This window comes from Bos taurus, chromosome 1 (genome assembly GCF_002263795.3).
Source record: "Bos taurus isolate L1 Dominette 01449 registration number 42190680 breed Hereford chromosome 1, ARS-UCD2.0, whole genome shotgun sequence".
Classification (NCBI taxonomy): Eukaryota; Metazoa; Chordata; class Mammalia; order Artiodactyla; family Bovidae; genus Bos; species Bos taurus.
Window position 1 is genome coordinate 128,541,890 of NC_037328.1, and position 27,397 is coordinate 128,569,286.

The following is a 27,397-nucleotide window of genomic DNA, read 5'->3' on the forward strand; positions in this document are numbered from 1 at the left end:
AGCATCAATTCTTCAGTGCTCAGCCTTCTTTATGGTCCAACTCTCACATCCATACATGATTACTGGAAAGTTTGATTATACGAAGCTTTGTTGGCAAAGTGCTTTATACTGTGTTGTCTAGGTTTGTCATAGCTTTTCTACCAAGGAGCAAGCATCTTTTAATTTCACAGCTGCAGGCACTGTCTTTAGTGATTATTTAGCCTAAAAAAAATCTGCCACTGTTTCCATTTTTCCCCATCTATGTGCCACGAAGTGATGGGACTAGTACATTCTCTTGGTAACACTCTATTAACCTTTGACCTGCCTTGTTTTGTAAGCCAAGGCCAAGTTTGTTCCTCCAGGTTATCTCTGGACTTCCTACTTTTGCATTCCAGTCCCCTATAATGAAAAGGCAGGAATCCCTCAGAAGAAATGGAGTGGCCATCATGGTCAACAAAAGGGTCTGAAATGCAGTACTTGGGTGCAATCTCAAAAATGACAGAATGATCTCTGTTCGTTTCTGAGGCAAACCATTCAATATCACAGTAATCCAAGTCTATGCCCCAACCAGTAACGCTGAAGAAGCGGAAGTTGAACGGTTCTATGAAGACCTACAAGACCGTTTAGAACTAACACCCAAAAAAGATGTCCTTTTTCATTATAGGGGGCTGGAAGGCAAAAGTAGGAAGTCAAGAAACACCTGGAGTAACAGGCAAATTTGGCTTTGGAATACAGAATGAAGCAGGGCAAAGACTAATAGAGTTTTGCCAAGAAAATGCACTGGTCATAACAAACACCCTCTTCCAACAACACAAGAGAAGACTCTATACATGGACATCACCAGATGGTCAACACCAAAATCAGACTGATTATATTCTTTGCAGCCAAAGACGGAGAAGCTCTATACAGTCAGCAAAAACAAGACCAGGAGCTGACTGTGGCTCAGACCATGAACTCCTTATTGCCAAATTCAGACTTATATTGAAGAAAGTAGGGAAAACCACTAGACCATTCAGGTATGACCTAAATCAAATCCCTTATGATTATACAGTGGAAATGAGAAATAGATTTAACGGCCTAGATCTGATAGATAGAGTGCCTGATGAACTATGGAATGAGGTTGGTGACATTGTACAGGACACAGGGATCAAGACCATTCCCATAGAAAAGAAATGCAAAAAAGCAAAATGGCTGTCTGGGGAGGCCTCACAAAGAGCTGTGAAAAGAAGAGAAGCGAAAAGCAAAGGAAAAAAGGAAAGATATAAACATCTGAATGCAGAGTTCCAAAGAATAGCAAGAAGAGATAAGAAAGCCTTCTTCAGCGATCAATGCAAAGAAATAGAGGAAAACAACAGAATGGGAAAGACTAGGTATCTCTTCAAGAAAATCAGAGATACCAAAGGAACATTTCATGCAAAGATGAGCTCGATAAAGGACAGAAATGGTATGGACCTAACAGAAGCAGAAGATATTAAGAAGAGATGGCAAGAATACACAAAAGAACTGTACAAAAAAGATCTTCACGACCCAGATAATCACGATGGTGTGATCACTGACCTAGAGCCAGACATCCTGGAATGTGAAGTCAAGTGGGCCTTAGAAAGCATCACTACGAGCAAAGCTAGTGGAGGTGATGGAATTCCAGTTGAGCTATTTCAAATCCTGAAAGATGATGCTGTGAAAGTGCTGCACTCAATAAGCCAGCAAATATGGAAAACTCAGCAGTGGCCACAAGACTGGAAAAAGTCAGTTTTCATTCCAATCCCAAAGAAAGGCAATACCAAAGAATGCTCAAACTACCGCACAATTGCACTCATCTCACACACTAGTAAAGTAATGCTCAAAATTCTCCAAGCCAGACTTCAGCAATATGTAAACCGTGAACTTCCTGATGTTCAAGCTGGCTTTAGAAAAGCCAGAGGAACCAGAGATCAAATTGCCAACATCCGCTGGATCATAGAAAAAGCAAGAGAGTTCCAGAAAAACATCTATTTCTGCTTTATTCACTATGTCAAAGCCTTTGACTGTGTGGACCACAATCAACTGTGGAAAATTCTGAAAGAGATGGGAATACCAGACCACCTGATCTGCCTCTTGAGAAATTTGTATGCAGGTCAGGAAGCAACAGTTAGAACTAGACATGGAACAACAGACTGGTTCCAAATAGGAAAAGGAGTTTGTCAAGGCTGTATATTGTCACCCTGTTTATTTAACTTATATGCAGAGTAAGTACATCATGAGAAATGCTGGACTGGAAGAAACACAAGCTGGAATCAAGATTGCTGGGAGAAATATCAATCACCTCAGATATGCAAATGACAACACCCTTCTGGCAGAAAGTGAAGAGGAACTAAAAAGCCTCTTGATGAAAGTGAAAGTGGAGAGTGAAAAAGTTGGCTTAGGGCTCAACATTCAGAAAACGAAGATCATGGTATCTGGTCCCACCACTTCATGGGAAATAGATGGGGAAACAGTGGAAACAGTGTCAGACTTTATTTTTCTGGGCTCCAAAATCACTACAGATGGTGACTGCAGCCATGAAATTAAAAGACGCTTACTCCTTGGAAGGAAAGTTATGACCAACCTAGATAGCATATTCAAAAGCAGAGACATTACTTTGCCAACAAAGGTCCGTCTAGTCAAGGGTATGGTTTTTCCAGTGGTCATGTATGGATGTGAGAGTTGGACTGTGAAGAAGGCTGAGTGCTGAAGAATTGATGCTTTTGAACTGTGGTGTTGGAGAAGACTCTTGAGAGTCCCTTGGACTGCAAGGAGATCCAACCAGTCCATTCTGAAGGAGATCAGCCCTGGGATTTCTTTGGAAGGAATGATGCTAAAGCTGAAACTCCAGTACTTTGGCCACCTCATACGAAGAGTTGACTCATTGGAAAAGACTGTGATGTTGGGAGGGATTGGGGGCAGGAGGAGAAGGGGACGACAGAGGATGAGATGGCTGGATGGCATCACTGACTCGATGGACGTGAGTCTGAATGAACTCTGGGAGTTGGTGATGGACAGGGAGGCCTGGCGTGCTGTGATTCATGGGGTCGCAAAGAGTCGGACATGACTGAGTGACTGATCTAATCTGATCTGATAATGAAAAGGACATCTGTTTTGGGTGTTAGTTCTATAGGTCTTATAGGTCTTCATAGATCCATTGGACTTCAGCTTCTTTAGTATTACTGGTTGGGGCATAGACTTAGATTACTGTGATACTGAATGGTTTGCCTTGGAAATGAACAGAGCTCATTCTGTCATTTTTGAGATTGTATCCAAGTACTGCATTTCAGACTCTTTTGTTGACTATGAAGGCTACTTGATTTCTTCTAAGGGATTCTTGCCCACAGTAGTAGATATAATGGTGATCTAGTTAAATTCACCCATTCCAGTCCATTTTAGTTCACTGATTCCTAAAATGTTGATGTTCACTCTTGCCATCTCCTGTTTGACCACTTCCAATTTGCCTTGATTCACGGACCTAACATTTCAGATTCCTATGCAGTACTGCTCTTCACAGCATTAGACATTACTTCGATCACCAGTCACATCCACAATTGGGTGTTGTTTTTGCTTTGGCTCTGTCTCCATTCTTTTGTGAGTTATTTCTCCACTGATCTCCCATAGCATATCGGGAGGTACCGACCTGGGGAGTTCATCTTTCAGTACCCTATCTACTGTGGATATAGTGACTGTGGCTCAGATCATGAACTCCTTATTGCAAAATTCAGACTTAAATTGAAGAAAGTAGGGAAAACCACTAGACCATTCAGGTATGACCTAAATCAAATCCCTTACCATTACAGAGTGGAAGTGACAAATAGATTTAACGGATTAGATCTGATAGACTGTGTGCCTGAAGAACTATGGACGGAGGTTCGTGACATTGTACAGGAAGCAGTGATCAAGACCATCCCCAAGAAAAAGAAACACAAAAAGGCAAAATGGTTGTTTGAGAAGGCCTTACAAATAGCTGAGAAAAGAAGAGCAGCTAAATGCAAAGGACAAAAGGAAAGTTATATCCATTTGAATGCAGAGTTCCAAAGAATAGCAAGGAGAGTTAAGAAAGCCTTCCTCAGTGATCAGTGCAAAGAAATAGAGGAAAATAATAGAAAGGGAAAGACTAGAGATCTCTTCAAGAAAATTAGAGCTATCAAGGGAACATTTCATGCAAAGAGGGGCACAATAAAGGACAGAAATGGCACGGATCTAACGGAAACAGAAGATGTTAAGGAAAGGAGGCAAGAATACATAGAACTATACAAAAAAGGAAAAGGAGTACGTCAAGGCTGTATATTGTCACCCTCCTTATTTAACTTATATGCAGAGTACATCATGAGAAACGTTGGGCTGGAAGAAGCACAAGCTGGAATCAAGATTGCCGGGAGAAATACCAATCACCTCAGATATGCAGGTTCCACCACCCTTATGGCAGAAAGTGAAGAGGAACTAAAAAGCCTCTTGATGAAAGTGAAAGTGGAGAGTGAAAAAGTTGGCTTAAAACTCAACATGCAGAAAATGAAGATCATGGCATCTGGGCCCATCACTTCATGGCAAATAGATGGGGAAACAGTGGTAACAGTGTCAGACTTTATATTTTGGGGCTCCAAAATCACTGCAGATAGTGATTGCAGCCATGAGATTAAAAGATGCTTACTCCTTGGAAGAAAGTTATGACCAACCTAGATAGCATATTGAAAAGCAGAGACATTACTTTGTCAACCAAGGTTGTCTAGTCAAGGCTATGGTTTTTCCTGTGGTCATGTATGTGAGAGTTGGACTGTGAAGAAAGCTGAGTGCTGAAGAATTGATGCTTTTGAACTGTGGTGTTGGGGGGAGACTCTTGAGAGTCCCTTGGACTGCAAGGAGATCCAACCAGTCCATTCTGAAGGAGATCAGCCCTGGGATTTCTTTGGAAGGAATGATCCTAAAGCTGAAAGCATTAGCCAGTACTTTGGCCACCTCATGCGAAGAGTTGACTCATTGGAAAAGACTGTGATGCTGGGAGGGATTGGGGGCAGGAGGAGAGGGGGATGACAGAGGATGAGATCGCTGGATGGTATCATTGACTTGATGGATGTGAGTCTGAGTGAACTCCGGGAGTTGGTGATGGACAGGGAGGCCACGTGTGCTGTGATTCATGGGGTCACAAAGAGTCGGACACGACTGAGAGACTGAACCAAACCAAACTGATACAAAAAAGATCTTCATGACCCAGGTAACCACGATGGTGTGATCACTCACCTACCGCCAGACAAACTGGAATGTAAAGTCAAGTGGGCCTTAGGAAGCATCAGTATGAACAAAGATAGAGGAGGTGATGGAATTCCAGTTGAGCTATTTCACATATTAAAAGATGATGCTGTGAAAGTGCTGCACTCAATATGCCAGCAAATATGGAAAACTCAGCAGTGGCCACAGGACTGGAAAAGGTCAGTTTTCATTCCAATCCCAAAGAAAGGCAATGCCAAAGAATGTTCAAACTAATGCACAATTGCACTCATCTCACACACTAGTAAAGTAATGCTCAAAATTCTCCAAGCCAGGCTTCTATAGTATGTGAACCGTGAACTTCTTCATGTTCAAGCTGGATTTCTAAAAGGCAGAGCAACCAGAGATCAAATTGCTAACATCCACTGGATCATCAAAAAAGCAAGAGAATTCCAGAAAAACATCTACTTCTGCTTTATTGACTACACCAAAGCCTTTGACTGTGTGCATCACAACAAACTGTGGAAAATTCTTAAAGAGATGGGAATACCAGACCACCTGACCTGCCTCCTGAGAAATCTGTATGCAGGTCAAGAAGCAACAGTTAGAACTGGACATGGAACAACAGACTGGTTCCAAATTGGGAAAGGAGTACGTCAAGGCTGTATATTGTCACCCTTCTTATTTAACTTATATGCAGAGTTCAGTTCAGTTCAGTCACTCAGTTGTGTCCGACTCTTTGCGACCGCATGAATCGCAGCACACCAGGCCTCCCTGTCCATCACCAACTCCCAGAGTTCATTCAGACTCACGTCCATCGAGTCAGTGATGCCATCCAGCCATCTCATCCTCTGTCATCCCCTTCTCCTCCTGCCCCCAATCCCTCCCAGCATCACAGTCTTTTCCAATGAGTCAACTCTTCACATGAGGTGGCCAAAGTACTGGAGTTTCAGCTTCAGCATCATTCCCTCCAAAGAAATCCCAGGGCTGATCTCCTTCAGAATGGACTGGTTGGATCTCCTTGCAGTCCAAGGGACTCTCAAGAGTCTTCTCCAACACCACAGTTCAAAAGCATCAATTCTTCAGCACTCAGCCTTCTTCACAGTCCAACTCTCACATCCATACGTGACCACTGGAAAAACCATAGCCTTGACGAGACGGACCTTTGTTGGCAAAGTACTGTCTCTGCTTTTGAATATGCTATCTAGGTTGGTCATAACTTTCCTTCCAAGGAGTAAGCGTCTTTTAATTTTATGGCTGCAGTCACCATCTGCAGTGATTTTGGAGCCCCCAAAAATAAAGTCTGACACTGTTTCCACTGTTTCTCCATCTATTTCCCATGAAGTGATGGGACCGGATGCCATGATCTTCGTTTTCTGAATGTTGAGCCCTAAGCCAACTTTTTCACTCTCCACTTTCACTTTCATCAAGAGGCTTTTTAGTTCCTCTTCATTTTCTGCCATAAGGGTGGTGTCATCTGCATATTTGAGGTTACTGATATTTCTCCCGGCAATGTTGATTCCAGCTTGTGTTTCTTCCAGTCCAGCGTTTCTCATGATGTACTCTGCATATAAGTTAAATAAGCAGGGTGATAATATACAGCCTTGACATACTCCTTTTCCTGTTTGGAACCAGTCTGTTGTTCCATGTCTAGTTCTAACTGTTGCTTCCTGACCTGCATACAGATTCCTCAGGAGGCAGGTCAGGTGGTGTGGTATTCCTATCCCTTTCAGAATTTTCCACAGTTTATTGTGATCCACACAGTCAAAGGCTTTGGCATAGTGAATAAAGCAGAAATAGATGTTTTTCTGGAACTCTCTTGCTTTTTCCATGATCCAGTGGATATTGGCAATTTGATCTCTGGTTCCTCTGGCTTTTCCAAAACCAGCTTGAACATCAGGAAGTTCACGGTTTACATATTGCTGAAGTCTGGCTTGGAGAATTTTGAGCATTACTTTACTAGTGTGTGAGATGAGTGCAACTGTGGGGTAGTTTGAGCATTCTTTGGCATTGCCTTTCTTTGGGATTTGAATGAAAACTGACTTTTTCCAGTCTTGTGGTCACTGCTGAGTTTTCCAAATTCGCTCGCATATTGAGTGCAGCACTTTCACAGCATCATCTTTCAGGATTTGAAATAGCTCAACTGGAATTCCATCATCTCCACTAGCTTTGTTCGTAGTGACGCTTTCTAAGGCCCACTTGACTTCACATTCCAGGATGTCTGGCTCTAGGTCAGTGATCACACCATCGTGATTATCCGGGTCATGAAGATCTTTTTTGTACAGTTCTTCTGTGTATTCTTGCCACCTCTTCTTAATATCTTCTGCTTCTGTTAGGTCCATACCATTTCTGTCCTTTATCGAGCCCATCTTTGCATGGAATGTTCCCTTGGTATCTCTAATTTTCTTGAAGAGATCCCTAGTCTTTCCCATTCTGTTGTTTTCCTCTATTTCTTTGCATTGATCGCTGAGGAAGGCTTTCTTTTCTCTTCTAGATATTCTTTGGAACTCTGCATTCAGATGTTTATATCTTTCCTTTTTTTCCTTTGCTTTTCGCTTCTCTTCTTTTCACAGTTATTTGTAAGTCCTCCCCAGACAGCCATTTTGCTTTTTTGCATTTCTTTTCCATGGGGATGGTCTTGATCCCTGTCTCCTATACAATGTCACAAAGCTTCATCCATAGTTCACCAGGCACTCTATGTATCAGATCTAGGCCGTTAAATCTATTCCTCATTTCCACTGTATAATCATAAGGGATTTGATTTAGTACATCATGTGAAATGCCAGGCTGGATAAAGCACAAGCTGGAATCAAGATTGCCAGGAGAAATATCAGTAACCTCAGATATGCAGATGATACCACCCTTATGGCAGAAAGTGAAGAGGAACTGAAAAGCCTCTTGATGAAAGTGAAAGAGGAAAGTGAAAAAGTTGGCTTAAACTCAACATTCAGAAAACTAAGATCATGGCATCTGGTCCCATCACTCCATGGCAAGTAGATGGGGAAATAATGGAAACAGTGAGATACTTTATATTCTTAGACTCCAAAATCACTGCAGATGGTGACTGCAGCCATGAAATTAAAAGGCGCTTGTTCCTTGGAAGAAAAGCTATGACCAACCTAGACAGCATATTAAAATGCAGAGCTATTACTTTAGTGACAAAAATCTGTCTAGTTAAAGCTATGGTTTTTCCAGTAGTCATGTATGTATGTGAAAGTTGAACTATAAAGACAGCTGTGCACAGAAGAATTAATGCTTTTGAACTGTGGTGTTGGAGAAGACTCTTTAGTTTCCCTTGGACTGCAAGGAGATCCAACTAGTCCATCCTAAAGGAAATCAGTCCTGAATATTCATTGGAATTACTGATACTGAAGCTGAAACTCAAATACTCTGGCCACTTGATGTGAAGAACTGACTCATTGCAAAAGACCCTGATGCTGGGAAAGATTGAAAGTGGGAGGAGAAGAGGCTGACAGAGGATGAGATGGTTGGATGGCATCACTGACTTGATGGACGGTGACGTTTGAGTAAGCTCCGGGAGATGGTGATGGACAGGGAAGCCTGGTGTGCTGCAGTCCATGAGGTTGCAAAGAGTCAGACATGACTGAGTGACTGAACTGACTAACCGATGGGACCAGGAAGCTGAACAATGAAAGCTTTAACAGGGGCTTTAAAGACATATGAAGGGAAGGCAACAGACAAAGGCCATGAGGCCGAGAAGTCCATGGAACACCATGAGTTATCAGTAAGCAGAAGCTGCAGCAGCAGCAGCAACCAAATGGCAGCACAGAGATGACTCCAGCATCCCTGCCCAGCCAGCAGAACTACTGATGTTACCACTAGAACTTTTGTTACCCCATACACTGTTCAGTCCTCTGTGAGCTCCTTCTCTGCACTGGCCTTCGCATCCTTATTTCTCCTTGAAAGTGAAAGTGAAAGTGAAGTCGCTCAGTCGTGTCCGACTCTTTGTGATCCCATGGACGGTAGCCTACCGGGCTCCGAGGTCCATGGGATTTTCCAGGCAAGAATACTGGAGTGGGCTGCCATTTCCTTCTCCAGGGGGATCTTCCCAACCCAGGGGTCAAACCCAGGTCTCCTGCATTGCAGACAGATGCTTTACCGTCTGAGCCACTAGGGAAGCTTATTTCTCCTTAGTTCATTGCTATATCTCTATCACCTAAGAGTAAGCTGAACCTTCTATCTTTGCATCCTAAAAGAGGTAAACAAAAATCCACATCCATCTAAGGCCATTGTTTCTCCACTGTCAGAGCCAATAGTTTAGAAACCTGCTAACGCAGAGGCTGTATTCTGGCTCTCCAACCTCTGCCTGTATGCCCTCCGTGCAAGCCCAAGGAACACACAACCTTCCCCGGGTGCTGAGCAATGATCAAAACTTGAAACGCACTAGCAGCATGTAGGCTTTCTGGCACTTTCTCCTGAGCACTGTGGGATAATTACTATTGATTGGAAGATGTCATAAGACTTGAGAAAGGGCACCCTGGACAAACGGGGCACATGAGTTAGATGAGTTGCCTTGGACATTCTGAGCTGTACAGTGGGGGCAATATATCACCCAGGAGTTGTGAGAACAAATAGGCTACTCCATTTCTCACAGCAGAGTGCCTGTGCTTTACAAACTCCTCTAGTGATACATTGTGATGATCAGAAGGCAGGTGCAGCCCCTCCGAGACACACAGCCCAGCTGCCTTCAGCCGACAAGTCTGACAAGAGCAGGCCCACCTTGCCAGCCAGGCTTGCAAACTGGCTTCACGTCCACCTGCACCAGGGTGTCCTGGGCTGCGGGCTTCTGTCCACAGTCATAGGCGGTTACCAGGATCTCATACTGGTGCTGCTTGTCATAGCTCAGCTTCTCCGTGTTTCTGACGTTGCCTGAGGACACAGGGACATTGAAAATAATTTCAGATCAAGTGAACCAAGTTGCAGTTCTTCAAAATCCCTTCTGCCCTCCTCCAGCCTTCACCAGAATAAAATGTCCCCTTTTCTTATCTCTTTATAAAAGCTAGGGCACGTAGGGAGCGTGGCTTCCACATGTGGCCTGCTTGATCCTTAGTGGCAGAGTCCTAGGAACAGCTGGCTGGAGCCACTCCAGCTGTGGGACAGAACTGGCAGGGAATTCTGTGCACACGTCTGGAATCCAAGTGGTTGTATTAAGTTCGGGGTTGTCAGAATACCACCCTAAACTGCGCCCATGTGGCTATGTCCCTGATACAGGGTGTTGTGTGCTCACGTTACAGGAAATCTCTGGGAAAAAGATGGAATTCAGAAACTTCTCAACATGTATTTTTTTTAACATCTGGGCTCTTCGCCAGGAACATGCACTGCCTCTTCTCACATTATTTTGCTACCAAATAAGAAGTAAAATCAATAAGAGAAGACGTGTGACCTCTCTTCTGAAAGCGACACAGAATAATAGATTCCTTGCCCCGGTGGCAAAGACATTTTTCTTCTCCAAGAGAGATCAGATATTGTTTCTGAGCCATTTGTGTGTTTTTGTTCCCGTGGGTTTGATACAATGGTTCAGAAATATTTGACAATTAATGAGCAAACTTTTATTTGACTATTTTTGCTGAAATACAATTTTGGTTTCAAAAATGAATCAAGGCCTGATGTGCATTTAATTATTTTAACTGTTTGATTCCAAGATTAAAGTCTTCCTTTCAGAAGAATAATTTCATTCTGGCTTTTCTTTTCCAGTGAAAATTAGAGTTGACAGCAAATTAGAACTCAAATGATATCATCATCCTTTGCTAGAAGCAAAATCAAGAAGATGGAAATTAAAAAACAAATCAACAAGCAAATACACAAACATGGAATCACTGACTCAGGTATACAATTTCTGTGCATCTTTGTTGAATTTTTTTTAAAAATTATTAAAGTATAGTTGATTTGCAATGTTGTGTGAATTTCTGCCGTACAGCAAAGTGACTCGGTTATACATACATATTCTTTTGCATGTTCTTTTCCATTTTGGCTTATCACAGGATATTGAATATAGTTCCCCGTGCTATACACTAGGACCGTGTTGTTAATCCACCCTACATGTACTAGTTTGCATCTGCTCATCCGGAACTCCCAGTCCTTCCCTCCCCCACACCCCCTCCCCCCGGCAACTACTAGTCTGTTGTCTATGACTGTGTGACTCAGCTATATATTTCAGTCTCAGCTCGGGGCCCCGCGCATGTGTGAAAGGGCTCAGTGTGGGGTTGGTAATATTCTCTGTGGCTTCTGTTAACAAACTAGTTCATGGTTATAGCCATCACAAGGGAGTCCTTCTGCCAGGTGGAAGCGCTGTAATAGGACCATGAGAATATGCTTCAGCAATATCAAATTGAATTTTGAACAAAAAGTTTTATCTTTCTCTAAAGTTAAATGGCTCTCAAAAGATACACCTCGTAGAAGGGGAAGGCTCAGGGTTTACAGGCCGTGTGACATTCAGCAGAGCAACACTATTGATTGTGGGAGAAAAAGAAACACTCAAGACCGCAATCTTTGGCTCAATTTACCACAGCTCCACTTGAGTAAGAAGTCTTAATGAAACTGTCTGAGAAACTAACTTGCTTTCTCCACCACCACCAGTTTCACACAAGGGAGAATGGGTTTCAGAGGATAGGATTTGGAGCACTAGGTAAACATGAGAGTATAATAATGTTGCTGATGGTTGTGGGGGAAGGGTTGTATTTGGCTAAGTCACACTTTAAAAAACATTTTTTTTAAAGATCACAAAAAACCATCCTTTTGTGACGGGAGCCGGCATATTGCATATTGAGTGCATATTGCATATTGCATATTGAGTGCAGCACTTTCCACAGCATCATCTTTCAGGATCTGGAATAGCTCAACTGGAATTCTATCACTGCTGGGAGCCAGCGTGAGGAACTCCGCCCATGACAAAGGTCATGAGGAAGGAGGCTCGGCACACGCAAAGGCGGGATCGAGCCTCAGGAGTCCCCCATCTACCCCCAAAACCAGAGTCTGCCTACTTTCTGCTTTGTGCTTTCACCTACACCTCTGACTTTACGGGGGGGCTGTCCCCCACTACCTCTCTCTGAAAAAAGAGTTAGCTTACAGCTCCAGTTAATAATTCCTGGGTGTGACAGTGTTTCAACCTACAAACTCCTTTGGAAATCCTCTAGCCTGCCTGAATAGGTTTTTCTGGCCACATGTGATTGTTCAGAGCCTCCCAACTGTGAGAGGCAGGAGATGTTCTAAACTGTCTAAATACAGATTCCTTTGAGCAGTTAAAAGATTGATTAGAAATTGTATTGGTGAAGGGATTTTCACTTGTTGGGCCAATGTTTGCTGCTAAGTTTCCATATCCCTTACCTGCTGTGTCCCTGGCAGTGTATTGATTAATATAATTGGTGTAAATAGTAGCTTTAATGTTTGTAACCTGGGACCCTTGAGTTAATTCTTTTTCTTGTTATAGCCCACCACACCTTTGCTCTGTACGAATGCAACTTTATCTAATGCTTTTGGAGGGTGGCGCTTGACTTATCACCTTTAGAGAAAAATGAGTTTTCTGAAGAAAGGGTCTTAAAATGTTAACAGGCCTCCGGGCCAGAAGATGATGCAAATCACCTAAGCTTTTGCATATGATAAGTTTGCAGGAAGAAAGCCTGGCTTGCTGCATGACTCTACCCCTTCCCCCATTATCCTCTATGCATAACTTAAGGTATAAAAACTACTTTGGAAAATAAAGTGCGGGCCTTGTTCACCGAAACTTGGTCTCACCATGTTGTTCTTTCTCTTACCTTCTGGCTGAATTATTCAGCCTCTTTTCTCCACTGTATTTCCTCACTGAGCTATCCTCATTCTATTACTCTTTGTATCCTTAATTAACATTTAATTAAGCAATAGTTTCCTTATCTTCACCTACACAGTCTCTCCTTCGAATACCCTGGATCAGCCGGGGCTGGACCCCGCCACTTTTGCTTTTGTGACAATTGTTGTTATTCTCCCAACTGGTTAATGATTTCTCCTAGTGGCATCTTCTCAGGAGACTTGAGTCCACAGCTACCCCAGGTGAGCACTGATCTCTGTGTTTCTCTGTTCCAAATGAGCCTGGGAAGCTAACTCTCAAAGAACTATCAGTATCTACCATGTGTCACAGTGAAAGTATTTTTTGAAAACTCAGCTGGGGCGGTGGATGCAATGAGACAAGTGCATTGACCTACACCCTCCTTCTGCCGGAATTTAAATTGGAGCAGCCGTTTTGGAAAGCCACATAGGTTGGTCACTTTGCAACTGCTCATACCTTTTGGCCAAGTCATTTCACATCTAAAAACTGACTCCAGGAAAACGATACAAATTGCAAACCAACAAATATGTTCATCTAAGCATTATTTATTATTAAAACATTGAAAAAGAGTAAAGAAACTGGATGCCCAATCATCAGGAGACAAGCTAAGCCTGAATCTCTGCTTAGATGGACTGCTCTTTACAGTAAAGTATTAATTATGAACTGTTTTACGGATGGAAAAAATCTATACAATTAAATGATAAGTGAAAAAGGGAAAGTGTGGCCTTACTTTTGTTTCAAAACTTCATGGAAAAAGTGCTAGCAAAATGTCAGTGGTAGTTCTCTTTGGTGGGATTACAAAAGTGACTTCTTCATACTTTTCTATGCTGCCCAGTTTCCCACCAGGGGCGAGCAGTTCCTTTTCTATTCAGGTGGAAGGGAAGTATGTTCACATACTTGGAGATAAGCAGACTTGGGCTCACACCTCACTCTCAGGTAGCCAAGGGCCCTGACTCTCCAGGGCAGCCTGCGGAGGGCTCAGCAGAGGCTGTGTGAAACCAACCACTGCTTGGAGGGTACGAAAGCCTGCTGAATGGAGGCGGGTGTCCCGGTGAGCCCCGCACCTCCCTGTGCGGTCATCCCCACTCCTGGTTGAGTGCTTGCTCTGTGCCAACAGTCTGAGGACTGCCTTGTGAGATCCGCCCTCTCACACAGGCACAGTATTTATTTATTTGTCTATTTCAGCTGCACTGGGTCTTCACTGTGGTGCTCGGGTTTTCTCTATTTGTGGCTAATGTGGGCTTCTCCAGTTGCACTATGCAGGATTAGCTGCCCCACAATATGTGGGATCTTAGTTCCCTGAGCAGGGATTGAACCATGTCTCTGGCACTGGAAGGCTGATTCTTAATAAGTAGACCACCAGGGAAGTCCCTTAGGCACAGTATTTAATTCCCATTTTACAATGAAAATCTGACATCAAGTTTAAGTAATTCATCAAGGATCTCCTTCTTTCCCTCTCTCTCATAGTGGTGGGCAGAGGATTAAGACGAAACTTTGTATTTTTGAACTTAAATACCATTGTCATACATTCCTGTCAAATATCACTGAGGACAGTGGTAATATCACTGAGGACAGTGGTAATATCACTGGTGAAAAAGCTTTGGGATAAACATTCAGGGGACCTGGCTCCAGTCCCCACTCTGCCAACTCTTTACTCTTTAGGAATCAGTTTTTCCATCAGTTCAACGAAAGTGAGGATCTACAACCTAGCAATCTGAGAGAGACTAGCCAAGTGCTAGAAAGATACAGGGGACTGGAAGCCATCTGAAATGGATCCAGAATATCCCAAGAGGTGGCAATGCCACAAACTTAGTTACATGCTCATAATTTCAGCTTGAAAATCCATGGGGAGTGAGTAACCTTCATGTCCTAGTCACCCAGGCAAGTATCTGATAATCATGGTGTCATGAATGGAACACTCTATGCCGGGTAAGCTGTTAACTTCATCCACAGGCACTGCCTCTCCTCGAGGCCTCACTGCTACCGCCATGATATCTCAGGGGAGGAATTCAAGGGAAGGGAGGCCAAGGACCCCTGGTTGGAAGAGGTTGATTCTTGCGTTCAGACAGGTCAAATCACTTCCATGTCATCTATCCTCCCTGATGCCCTGTTTCCCTTCTTTCCCCCACAAGCAAAGAGTCTGGCAGGTGGAAGGGCCTTGGAGCCAATCTCCCTAAAGGCCTGGGGCCTGAATGAGTGGACCTCAACTCAGCAGTACTTTTTCTAATGTGCATGTGAAGAACTTCTTCAAGGAGCTGGGAAGGTCGCTGGGAGAAGTGATGGATAAGGGCCAACTGGAAAGCTCATTAGAATGGGAGCTGCTTCTGTGTCTGCCCTGAGGTCCTGTCTTCATTACTGGAGAACTGCTTTTGTAAACCTTGCCGTCAAGGGCCCACAATCCCTGGGAGTGCCCGCTCTCCTCTATATCTCAGGCTGTAAACCAACGTTGGAGGCAGAGGCCTGGCGAAGGACCATTACTCACTTTTAATGAGACAGCCAGGGAAATAAATTGGCATATGTTAGTAAAATGGCTCATCAAGGTGAGTAATTATCTTCATGGCTGGGGCAGTTTACCCTCTGATAAAGGAATTAGCATCTCCTCTCTCCCAGGGCTGTGGCTCTCCAGAACTAAGGCAGGAGGCCAAGGGCAGTTTGACCACTAGTTCTGGATGCCCTCCCCCCATCCAGTCCAGCTCTATAGCAAGGACTTGTCACTCCCCCAGTTCCAGAGCTCTCAGAGTCATAGACTTCACAGCTGACCATTGGAGACTGGAAAAATACAAAGCATTACTCTATATTTTATACAGTCGGGTGTGAGTGCCTGTGTGTGTGTGTGTGGTGGGGACAGATCAGCTACGTCACAGGGCCTTGTAGGAAAAGCTATCCAGAGCAGTTCTGGCAGGCTCTACAAATGAAATTACCTGCTTCTTAATCCTGAGCCAAACTTTAATTACAGTACAGTATTTTATCCTTTACTTCCTCATGCACTGATTTTGTGTCCCACAGAATTAACCTCTAGTGAGTGATGCCCAGGTGTGTGACTGACACTCGCCATGTGTTTGAGCATCTTATAAGGAAATGTCTCTATTATCACGTTATCTGCTTTATGAATATTGGTTTCATCTTTTGAGACAGATGATAAACTCCTGGATGCCAAGGATGAGGGAATCTGTAACAATTCCCAGGATGCAGAGCACTCTGTTGCAGGGTATGTTTCTCCCTGGTCTCAACATCAGGAAGTCTGGGAAGCGCTGAAGATTTGCAAGCAGGTGACTGATGGTATTTCCCTCTAGGCACTGGCTACCAGGAGGCTCATGGCTGAGTCACTGCCCACCCCTGGGTCTGGTTCAGGGCACGCTTTGTGCACCACCTTCATCCTTGATGCTGCCTTTCTAGTTTTTTTTTTTTTTTTTTTTTTTAATTTTGCTAGATGGTAAGCTCCATGTGGATAGGCCCGCTTATGCTATGACTTCCCTTCTCTCTCTATTCCCAGTTTCCAGACTGTGCCTGGCACTTAATAAACATTGACAGAGTGGATGAACCTCAGGTTATACAAAGTTTACGTCTTTGAGCAGTTAAATCTTGTTTAAAATAAAATAAGGATAATATACATATGACCACACACTCATGCTAGTAATGAAACAACGTAGTTGGCAAATAATTATCATTTGATTAATATCAAATTATTGAGAGTTGAAATGGGCTGAGCTGCCTGGGCCTCTGCTTTTGGTGTTTATACCGGAATGAGTTTTAAAAATAATGCTGATGGGGAAATATCCAATGGCTTTCTAAGTTTAGTTTGAGATTGGGGTATAGTGGGACGGGTCTTTCATTCCTCATTCCAATTAGGGGAGAAATTCTAAAAAAACATTGGCAAGAATGGATCAAGATGATGTGGCACATATATACAATGGAATATTACTCAACCACAAAAGTGATGGAACTGTGCTGTTTGCAAAGACATGGATGGACCTAGAGACTGTTATACAGAGTGAAGCAAGTCAGAAAGAGAAAAACAAATACTGCATATTAATTCATATATGTGGAACCTGGAAAAATGACACAGATGAACCATTTACAAAACAGAAATAGAGGCACAAATGCAGAGAACAAGTGTATGGATATCAAGAGGGGAAGGGAGGGTGGGATGAACTGGGAGATTGGGATTGACATATATACACCACTATGTGTAAAACAGATAACTCATTAGAGCCTATGTATAGCACAGGGAACTCTACTCAATGCTCTGACCTAAATGGGAAGGAAATCCAAAAAAGAGGGGATATACGTACATGTGCAGGGGACTCACTTTGCTGTACAGCAGAAACTAACACAACATTGTAAAGCAACTATAATAAAAATTAAGAAACAAATCAAAAACCAAACAAAATTGGCAAGAGCTTTAAAGATTCCTATAGTTTAGAAAATCTACAGCTTAGAAGGTGTTTCCAAAACCTCCACCTGTTCTTTTAGCGTCTCTTTGGGAGCAGACGGTTTTGGTGCAGAAGTGATGTTACAGTTTGTTATACAGGAAACTAAGATGTGGCTGAGTTGATGGTATGGCTCACGCTTGAATGACAGCAGGAAAATTCTACCAGAAAACCAACCTGTCTTCGGCATCCAGATACACAGCATCATGAGTTCTATAGACTCTTCACTAAAGAGGTTTACAAGGGATCTTGGGGTGTTTTGGAGAAGGGAATGGGAACCCACTCCAGTACTCTTACCTGGAGAATTCCATGGATAGAGGAGCCTGGCAGGCTACAGTCCATTGGGTCGCAAAGAGTCAGACACAACTGAGTGACTAACACTTTTACTTTAGACCTGACTGGGCTGCTAATTATGTGAAGTCATCCCTTCTAGTGCAGGGAATGTACTCAAGTTCTGGGTACAGAGCCTAGATCAGGGGTGGCAGGGAGGCATCACTTGGCCAAGAACATTCAGAGCCTGAACTTGACCTTTCAGAGGGGTGGGGGGTGGAGCTGTTCCCTGCTCCCATCCACCGGGGTTCTCTAAGGACACTCACCATTCCTGTCGATGGCAAAAGGCACATCAGTTGTGACGATTTCATAGTTGCAAATCTGGCTGTACTGGGGGGAGCAGTCTTCGTCGATGGCCTCCACTTGCAGGATGCTGTCATAGATCTTGCCCTCCGTCACGATAGCCTTGTAGGCCGGCTCTTTGAAGGTGGGAGCAAACTCATTGACGTCCTTCACCTGGATATGGACCACGGCCCTAGGACAATACACAGGAAAGGAAGAGAGGCCAGTAATGAAAGAATTGCACCAGACTCCTGCACTTCCCATGGGCACTGATTCAGGCCCCAAGGCCACGAGAATGGAGAAATCATGACAACTGGGTTGGCTGTTGTCTGAGGGCCCTGTCCCCCCGTCCACTGAGATGCCTCTGCCTGTCCTGCCCCAATCCTTTGAGATGAATTCACCCCAGAGAGATACCCCCCACCCAGCTTCTTTGACCTTCCTTGTTACCCAGCTTTAGGCAACGCATTTCCTCTAGAATTCAGTGGTCTCCAAGCTTTTTGGCACCAGGGACCAATTTCGTGGGAGATAGTTTTTCCATGGACCGGGGGGTGGGTCCATGGGGGTGGGGAGGGGATGGTTTCAAGATGATTCAATCACATTACACTTATTGTGCACTTTATTTCTATTATTATTACATCAGCTCCACCTCAGATCACCAGGCATTAGATCCTGGAGGTTAGGAATCCCTGCATCTCTCTGGCTCATTTGTTCATTCACACTCCACTCAGTAAGAATTGAGCCACCCTTCAGTTCAGGTCAGTTCAGTCGCATCCGACTCTTTGTGACCCCATGGACTATAGCACGTGAGGCTTCCCTGTCCATCACCAACTCCCATATCTTGCTCAGACTCATGTTCATCAAGTCGGTGATGCCATCCAACTATCTCATCCCCTATTGTCCCCTTCTCCTCCTGCCATCAATCTTTCCCAGAATCAGGGTCTTTTCCAATGAGTCAGTTCTTCGCATCAGGTGGCCAAAGTATTGAGCCACTCTTACTCTGACCCAATTTGAGAGAGTTATAACCCCAAATGAGGCTTCCTTGGTGGCTCAGATGGTAAAGAATCTGCCTGTAATGCAGGAGGCCACGGTTCAATCCCTGGGTCAGGAAGATATCCTGGAGAATGAAATAGCAATGCACTCCAGTATTCTTGCCTGGAGAATTTCATGGACAGAGAAGCCTGGTGGGCTACAGTCCACGGGGTTGCAAAGAGTTGGACACAACTGAGCGACTACCACTTTTACACTCTATAACCCCTAAAAGAAAGGCGCTGACTGACAGAAGCATACGGCCTGGCAGAAATCCAGGGAAAGGTTCCAACTCGTTCTGCAGGGATGGGTTGGATCATGGAAAGCTTCCTAGAGGAAGTGACAACTGACCTCAGTCCTGATAGTAAAGTCCGAGTATCTGCACGTGAAGCAGAGGGGTAGAAAATGACCCATGCTTATGCCTGCAGGGGCCTGTGGACCTAGCCAGCGGTCTGGCAGGCTGCAGCTTCAAGGAGTGATACGCATGCGTATCGAAACAGACAGTCAGGCAGGGGAGGGCAGCAGTCAGCTCCATCAGGTCACTCACTTGTGAGATTTCTTCCAGGCTGTCTCCCGGGGCCCCGTGCCACAGTCATAGGCCTGGATGATGAACGTGTACTCCTTCTGCAGCTCACAGTCAATGGGGCTCTTGGCACGGAGCCGGCCTTCTCCAGATGTCTTGTTGAGTACCACAGCCTCAAAGGGCAACTCCTGGCCATGTATCTTGAATGCACAGATTTCTCCTGCAGGAGGACAGAAGGAGACAGAAAGCGTCTTAAGAACAGCCAGACTGCACACAGAGCTTCGACTGGACCAGACTTGCAAACCCAAAAGCCCTAGGCCATTTCCCTCCACACAGATAATTGTCAAGCTGGAAGCAGCCTTTAGGGAGCCAGTGGTAACACCGGAATGTCCCCCATCCAGTGCAGCTGGCAGAAAAAGCAAGGGGGTGGGGAGGGCGGTCATCACGCAGGGGAGCTGGCTGTTCATCCCAGTTTGCCAGTTTTCCTGGCAGGTTTCTCGCCTGCCCTCTGCCCAGAATGAGATTAAGGAATTTGACCACAGTCAAAAGACAAATGACTACAGAGGAAAGGAGAAAAAGGCCAAAGCTTTCACTGTCTTTTGTTCTGTGACAACATCCTCGATTCTTGAAAGTGTGCTCTGTGAAGCAGTGACCTGGGCATCCCTGGGGAGCTTGTTAGAATTACAGGCTCCTAGGATCTGGACCCTGGACCTCTTGAGTCAGGAGCTACATCTTTTTTATTTATTTATTTTTTAGTATGTCCATTATATCTTTTTTTTTAAGTATAGTTGAGTTATAATATTGTGTTAATTTCTGCTGTATAGCCAAGTGACTTAGTTATACATACGTATATATGTATATACATTCTTTTTTATATTCTTCTGCATTACAGTTTATCACAGCATATTGAATATCATTCCCTGTGCTATAGTAGGACCTTGTTTTTTTATCTATCCTATATACAACAGTTTGCCTCTGCTAACTTAATTAGGGTCCCCAGGTGACCTGTTTGCTCAGTCGGTGTGAGCAGCACTGCTCTGCTCTGCCCTTTACTCCTGGTTTAAGCACCCCACATTCCTGCAACCCCCTTCACGTCTCTCACCCACTACTTCTCTGTGGGGACTGGGACGGACACCACTCTGAGCTTGCCATCTTCTCTCCAAACAGTGGAGGTGAGTCTATGTGAATTTCAGAATTCCCATGGAGCCTGAGAAACCACCTTCTTAAAGAACTGACTATGCTGTAAAATGAATGCATTTCTCTCCCCCAGCTGGGTTCATGTGTTATTATACCTTTTTCTCTGCATTAAAACGATAAAGCAACGAAAATATCTTCTTTACCTCAACTGGCAAATATTGACTTCTTGAACCCTGACTCTGAGCCCTGTAGTAAGTGTTCTGGAAAGTACTAAAGGTTTGAGACACATTCTCTTCCTGTGTTGAGGGAACTTATAGACTTCTTGGGGAGACAATATGTAGATATCCAGAAGGACCATTCATAGTACAAAGAGCTGGGTGAGCATCATGTGACATGGGCATCAAGGGGTCCAGGCTGCTGGTGAATAAAATGTAGGCTTGAGCCCAAGGGCCTGAGTCATGTTCCAGGTTTGCTACTTTCTAGCTGATTTAGTCAAATTATGTTGACTCGCTGGGTTTCAACTGTGTCATCAGTAACAGCACCAGGAGATGATGTTGCAGGGAGAGCATCTACCTGGCATGCCCCAATCCCGGTCTGACATTGTCCCAGCTGCACTGCTGGGACCAGGGTGAGGTGCCTACTGTATATATTTTAATGGGGTCCTCACATTCAGAGTGACCAGGCACCTGCCCAGCTGCTCCAAAGAACAGACACCATGAGAAGAAGGGATAACATGATTGCATGTCTGCTCTGCCCAGGCATCCAGCTTTGTACCCCCACCCAGGTGATCTGCTTTAATCATCCCAATAAACCTGCAAGGCAGACATTTTATACCAATTAGTACAAATTAACAACAAAAAGGATCAGAGAAGTTATTGCTTGCTCAAGGTCACAGAGTGAAAGTTGGTATAAACCCTGGATATGGCTGAGTCCTAACTCCACACCCTTTCTGCTTCACTGCACCATCTCCAAGCAGCCTTCTCAGAGGACCACCACAGGAATTGCTTCTGGTAACATTCTAAAACCCTGTTCAAGCCTCGCTCAGGAGAGAAAGCCCCCATTTTACATAGAGGAAGCATGCGCTGATCTCTTACTAACAATGTTTTCTGAGATGGCCAATCAATACCAATTTTACCTTTAGGCTTTTGTTTTTTATTATTTCATCGATCCTCAATTTCATTATGAACACTCCATTTTCACTACATTCCCTCCTGGCCATTTCTCAAATGTAGTCATGGAATAATGAACAAGACAGACAGTTTGTGGGCCAGGCTCTAACAAGAAGGTTGCTTCCCTTTCTGTCACTGCACTGCCTCTTGGACAAGACTAGGTCTACAGCCTTCAAGGTGGGAGAAGGGGTTTCATCCCACCCTCAAGTTTCATTTCTGCTCTGAATTGGCTGGGCTTGAAGAGATGGACTTCTGACATGCCTGCCTTGAGATTCTATCTCAAGATGAATGCCAGTTACGGGAATACTAGCAGTAAATGTGCCCAGATTAGTTCTAGGGTATTCTCTGAAGTTCCCAACTATTGCCACAATTCTAAGACTCATTGGATCCTTTCTCTTTGAAAAGTCCAATTAAACTGAACGTGAATGAGGGCAATTCTCTGTTAGAGACACTCGATCTCATCTAGAGTAGTCCTCAAGGCTCAGAAATCCTGAACCAGAAGAAAGGAGAGGAAGGAGGAAAAGGCAAAGGAGGAAGGGGAGATCCAGACACAGGGGAGGCTGAGAAAAGTAAACCTCAGGGCCACATATTTTCATGAAACTAAATGCAGCTCAGTTCAACTCCACAGAGCCAGTATTTTTTGAGTAACTGCTGGACCTGGAGACACAAAGAAAACAACTTGGATACCTTAAGGCAGTGGTCCCCAATGCTTTTGGTACCAGGAATTGATTTCGTGGAAGATGATTTTTCCACAGATTGGGGATGTCAGGGGGACGGTTTCAGGATGATTCAAGTCATTACATTTATTGTGCACCCCATTTCTAATTCAATGTCACCACTGATCTGACAAGAGGCAACTGGTCTGTGGCCCAGAGGTTGGGGATCCCTCCCTTAGGGCATAAAGATACCCAATCCTCAAGTCCTCATTACCTCCTAGAAGAGACAGTGAAGTTCACAAGGGCTATGCCATGCTCACCTAGTCTGCACCAGCTCAGACTGAGATGGGACTTAGCCTCCTTTGAACAAAAACTAGAATTCACCCTAGTGAAATACATCACCCTCATTGATCCCACCTCTTCATCTGACTCTTGTGTTCTGGCTGCAAACGTTCATTCATTTATTCACCCATTCATCCATCTCATAAATATTTATTAGGAACTATGCTCCCAGCACTGATGAAATAGTGATGATCAAACCCCACCCAGTCCTGGGGTGATAGCAGTCCAGTGTAGGAGGAAGTTAAGGAATTATATAATCACCTGCTGTCAGGAAGGATGGTGATGGTGATATGTGCATTGAAGGAGGTGCTGAGTCCTGACCTGGGGAGACTGGGCAGGGAGGTCTAAGATAGATGTGATGGCTGAGCTGAGATCACAGGAAGAGAAAAAGGGAGACACTCAGGCCACAGGAGAGTAAACTGAGTTTCAAGCAGGGGGGGTAACACATGGGAGTGCCCTTCAGCAGGAAGGGACGAGGGACTGCAGAGACCCGTGTGGCAGGAGTAGAGGCAATGGGGCAGGGCCAGCGTCATGGATTTGCAACCGGAGAGGCACTCAGGGGCCGTGTGCTCAAGAGGGCCCTAAGCATGGTTGAAATCTCTGCTGCTGCCACACTGAAATTCTTAATAATGTTATCTTTGAACTTGGGTTTTGTAAATGAAATCTGATGGAACAAAGGAGTCTTTCTTAAGCAATGGAGGTGCTCCCTATTCAGTGCTCCGCATTCGTATCTAGTGGTCAGGATATGCCATGAGCAGAGTATTCTAGTGGACCCATGATGTGGAGAAGGAGATTCAGGAACCTCAGCAAGAGCAAGGTGAGCATGTGACGTCTACAACTGAGTAATCCACTAGGCAGGGAGCTGATAACTCCATGAGGCTACCCTTTCTGTTTAAATGAAAATTGAACACAGAATGAAGACAAGTGACCAAAGAACCCTGTCATATCCTCTGTTACTATATTCCTCCCTGTAGTAGCCAATCACTTAGGCTGAAAAGGATGACAGAGAGATAAAGATAAAACCACCCATTATTCCTTTTCTTTTTATACCATCCTTATACCAGCAAGCCAAAGGTGACAGAACATTGGTAGAATATATGTATATGAAGAAGTGAAACACTGAGGAAACCAGAAGGGAAAGAGACACGTGTACCCCAATGTTCATCGCAGCACTGTTTATAATAGCCAAGACATGGAAGCAACCTAGATGTCCATCAGCAGATGAATGGATAAGAAAGCTGTGGTACATATACACAATGGAGTATTACTCAGCCATTAAAAAGAATACATTTGAATCAGTTCTAATGAGGTGGATGAAACTGGAGCCTATTATACAGAGTGAAGTAAGCCAGAAGGAAAAACATAAATACAGTATTCTAACGCATATATATGGAATTTAGAAAGATGGTAACAATAACCCTGTGTACGAGACAGCAAAAGAGACACTGATGTATAGAACAGTCTTATGGACTCTGTGGGAGAGGGAGAGGGTGGGAAGATTTGGGAGAATGACATTGTAACATGTAAAATATCATGTAAGAAACGAAAAAAAAAAAAAAAAAGAAAACAGTTGAGTATTGCTTGTGTAGCATTTACACTGCTCTGGTGAAGAATAAAATACGCATGCATACCTGAGCTAGGACATGCAAATTCTGTAATTTTCAGAGATGATGCATAGCAGTTAACTGCTCTTCTATTTGCATTTGAAACTGCCATTGCATAGTATAAAGATAAATGGTAGAAATTATGCTAATAATTGAAATTTTTAATTTTTCTTTACTTAGAATCACATCAAATAGCAAATTAAAAACATAGCAAGTTGAAAGAGAGACTGAAAGACAGGAATGTGCTGGGACAGAGTCCTGAGGAAGAAGCATATTTAAAATTGCAGTTCCCAACCTTTGTGAGTGACACATTGGGCTGTCTTGATCTTTTGTGAGGCCTGTCACCAGAATTTGTTATTACTAATAAAGCACAGTAGTAGGAGGATGATGTATTTAAAAGATCAGACCTAATGGCTTCCATATAGAAAATATCACTTTTAAAATCTTGCTTTCCAATCCGCTTTCCTGGGCGGGACAGTTGGTGTGTGACCTGTGTGTGGGAATTCAATGCACAGGTGCACATGCACTTGGGATCAGCAATAGACTCTGGTGAAATGGGGCCAGCAGCATGGGGCATTAGCTGGGGCCTAGGGTGGTTGAATTCTGCTTCACTGAGAGCCCCTAGAGGGGCCAGATCAGTAGAGGAGCCCCTGCAGTGTCGTGGGGGCGGTTGTCACGTGGCTCCAGCCCCTCATCACCTCCCTCCTTCTCACAAATACCTTTTCCTCTGCCGCAACACACCATATGACACATCAGCAGAAATTGGTGTAGTTATCTCTTGAAAAAAACTCTCTCTTAATTCCTCCCATAAGATTCTAGGGAAAATGAATGAATGAAAAAATAGATGAAATTGATGAATGAATGAATTAATGAAACTGATTTTTATAATATATTTTCTTCATACCCTTGAATACCCTTGACCAACAGATTGGGTTGATTTCATTTTTCAGGTGCAAAACAGGAGCCTCAGACAGATTAAGTGGTTGACCCAAGGTCTCTTTAATAGTAAGAAGTGGATCAAGAACTGAGTTCTAGGCCCTTTGAATGTAAATCCTGTGCCCTCTGTCCTTCATGTTGCTTATCACTGGGTGGGTATGATGTTCTAGGAGAGGGGATTTCAAAGTGTGATCTGTACACCCCTTGGGTCCCTAAGGACCTTTCTGCAAGGCCCTCAAAGTCAAAACCATCATATTAACACTAAGATGTTATGTGACTTTTACCCTGTTGATATTTGCACTGATGGTATAAAAGCAATGGTGAATAAAAGTGCTGATGCCTTAGTAGCACCTGACTGCATTCTATGTGACAGGTAGTCAACTGTAAAAATAAAGGAAGAAGTCCAATTTCACTTAAGAATGTCTTTAACAATGCAGTAAATATTGCCAATTTTCATAAATCTCAATCCTTGAGTACATGTATTTTAATATTCTGCATAACAAAATGGAAAGTACTCATAAAGCATCTTTGTAGAGCAAAGAATGGTAGGAAAAGCATCTGTGTGATTTAAGTTGAGTGGGAGCTAAACTAGGATGTTTTCATAGGAGATGCTACTTTTACTTGAAAAGAATGACTGACAGACAAACTATGTTTATTTAAATGAGTGTGTGGCAGGCTTTCTTTTAAAGTAAGTCTGTCACTTCAAGGAAAAGAACTCATCATAGTGGTTAACCAATGATAAATTTGAGACTTCAATTTTGGAAAATCTGTGTCTGCCACAGACAGTGTGACAATTTACCAATGCTTTAATACTTTTCTGATGAAATGAGTAGTGGTATTAAGGAATGTAAATGTTGATAGGGTATAATGAAGTATGTCAACTTTTGAAAGATCTACTTAGCCTGAAATCAATATCTCCTAAATGACCAATGCATATTGTTATGCAGAATGTATGAGTAAAAGATTCATTCAAAGTGTGAAATGGAGCAATGGATTTTAATACAGCAGTATATAATAAGTTCATCAATGTGATTTCAGATTCTTTATGGTAGCTAAACTTTAAGAAACTGTTACTGGTATACATGCATTCCCCATCCTGAACCCTCCTCCCTCCTCCCTCCCCATACCATCCCTCTGGGTCGTCCCAGTGCACCAGCCCCAAGCATCCAGTATCGTGCATCACACCTGGACTGGCGACTTGTTTCATATATGATATTATACATATTTCAATGCCATTCTCCCAAATCATCCCACCCTCTCCCTCTCCCACTGAGTCCAAAAGACTGTTCTATACATCAGTGTCTCTTTTGCTATCTTGTATACAGGGTTATTGTTACCATCTTTCTAAATTCCATATATATGCGTTAGTATACTGTATTGGTGTTTTTCTTTCTGGCTTACTTCACTCTGTATAATAGGCTCCAGTTTCATCCACCTCATTAGAACTGATTCAAATGTATTCTTTGTAATGGCTGAGTAATACTCCATTGTGTATATGTACCACTGCTTTCTTATTCATTCGTCTGCTGATGGACATCTAGGTTGCTTCCATGTCCTGGCTATTATAAACAGTGCTGTGATGAACATTGGGGTACACGTGTCTCTTTCAATTCTGGTTTCTTCAGTGTGTATGCCCAGCAGTGGGATTGCTGGATCATAAGGCAGTTCTATTTCCATTTTTTTAAGGAATCTCCACACTGTTCTCCATAGTGGCTGTACTAGTTTGCATTCCCACCAACAGTGTAAGAGGGTTCCCTTTTCTCCACACCCTCTCCAGCATTTATTGCTTGTAGATTTTTAGATCGCAGCCATTCTGACTGGCATGAAATGGTACCTCATAGTGGTTTCGATTTGCATTTCTCTGATAATGAGTGATGTTGAGCATCTTTTCATGTGTTTGTTAGCCATCTGTATGTCTTCTTTGGAGAAATGTCTATTTAGTTCTTTGGCCCATTT

General features: G+C 43.6%; 1 protein-coding gene and 1 long non-coding RNA gene across 4 annotated transcripts in view; one reads left to right on the top strand and one right to left on the bottom strand.

Moving 5' to 3' along the window:
- CLSTN2 (calsyntenin 2) overlaps positions 1-27,397 on the bottom strand; it is a 735,088-nt gene that overhangs the window by 168,527 nt on the left and 539,164 nt on the right. For both annotated transcript variants that reach the window (XM_005201877.5, NM_001206757.2), the window contains exons 3-5: positions 19,622-19,817; positions 18,033-18,241; positions 9,928-10,077 (exon numbers count right to left, since the gene is read on the bottom strand). In XM_005201877.5, the coding sequence (XP_005201934.2) occupies positions 9,928-10,077; positions 18,033-18,241; positions 19,622-19,817 (555 nt within the window). The remainder of the gene's footprint in view (positions 1-9,927; positions 10,078-18,032; positions 18,242-19,621; positions 19,818-27,397) is intronic.
- The window catches only part of LOC101907823 (uncharacterized), a 71,491-nt gene that overhangs the window by 14,514 nt on the left and 29,580 nt on the right, over positions 1-27,397 (top strand). The window contains exons 3-5 of one of the 2 annotated variants that reach the window (XR_233418.5): positions 10,903-11,033; positions 15,139-15,546; positions 16,142-17,132. This is a non-coding gene — a long non-coding RNA (uncharacterized lncRNA). Of the gene's footprint in view, positions 1-10,902; positions 11,034-15,138; positions 15,547-16,141; positions 17,133-27,397 lie in introns of those variants that run through there. The other variant, XR_009495447.1, reaches the window with a different exon arrangement.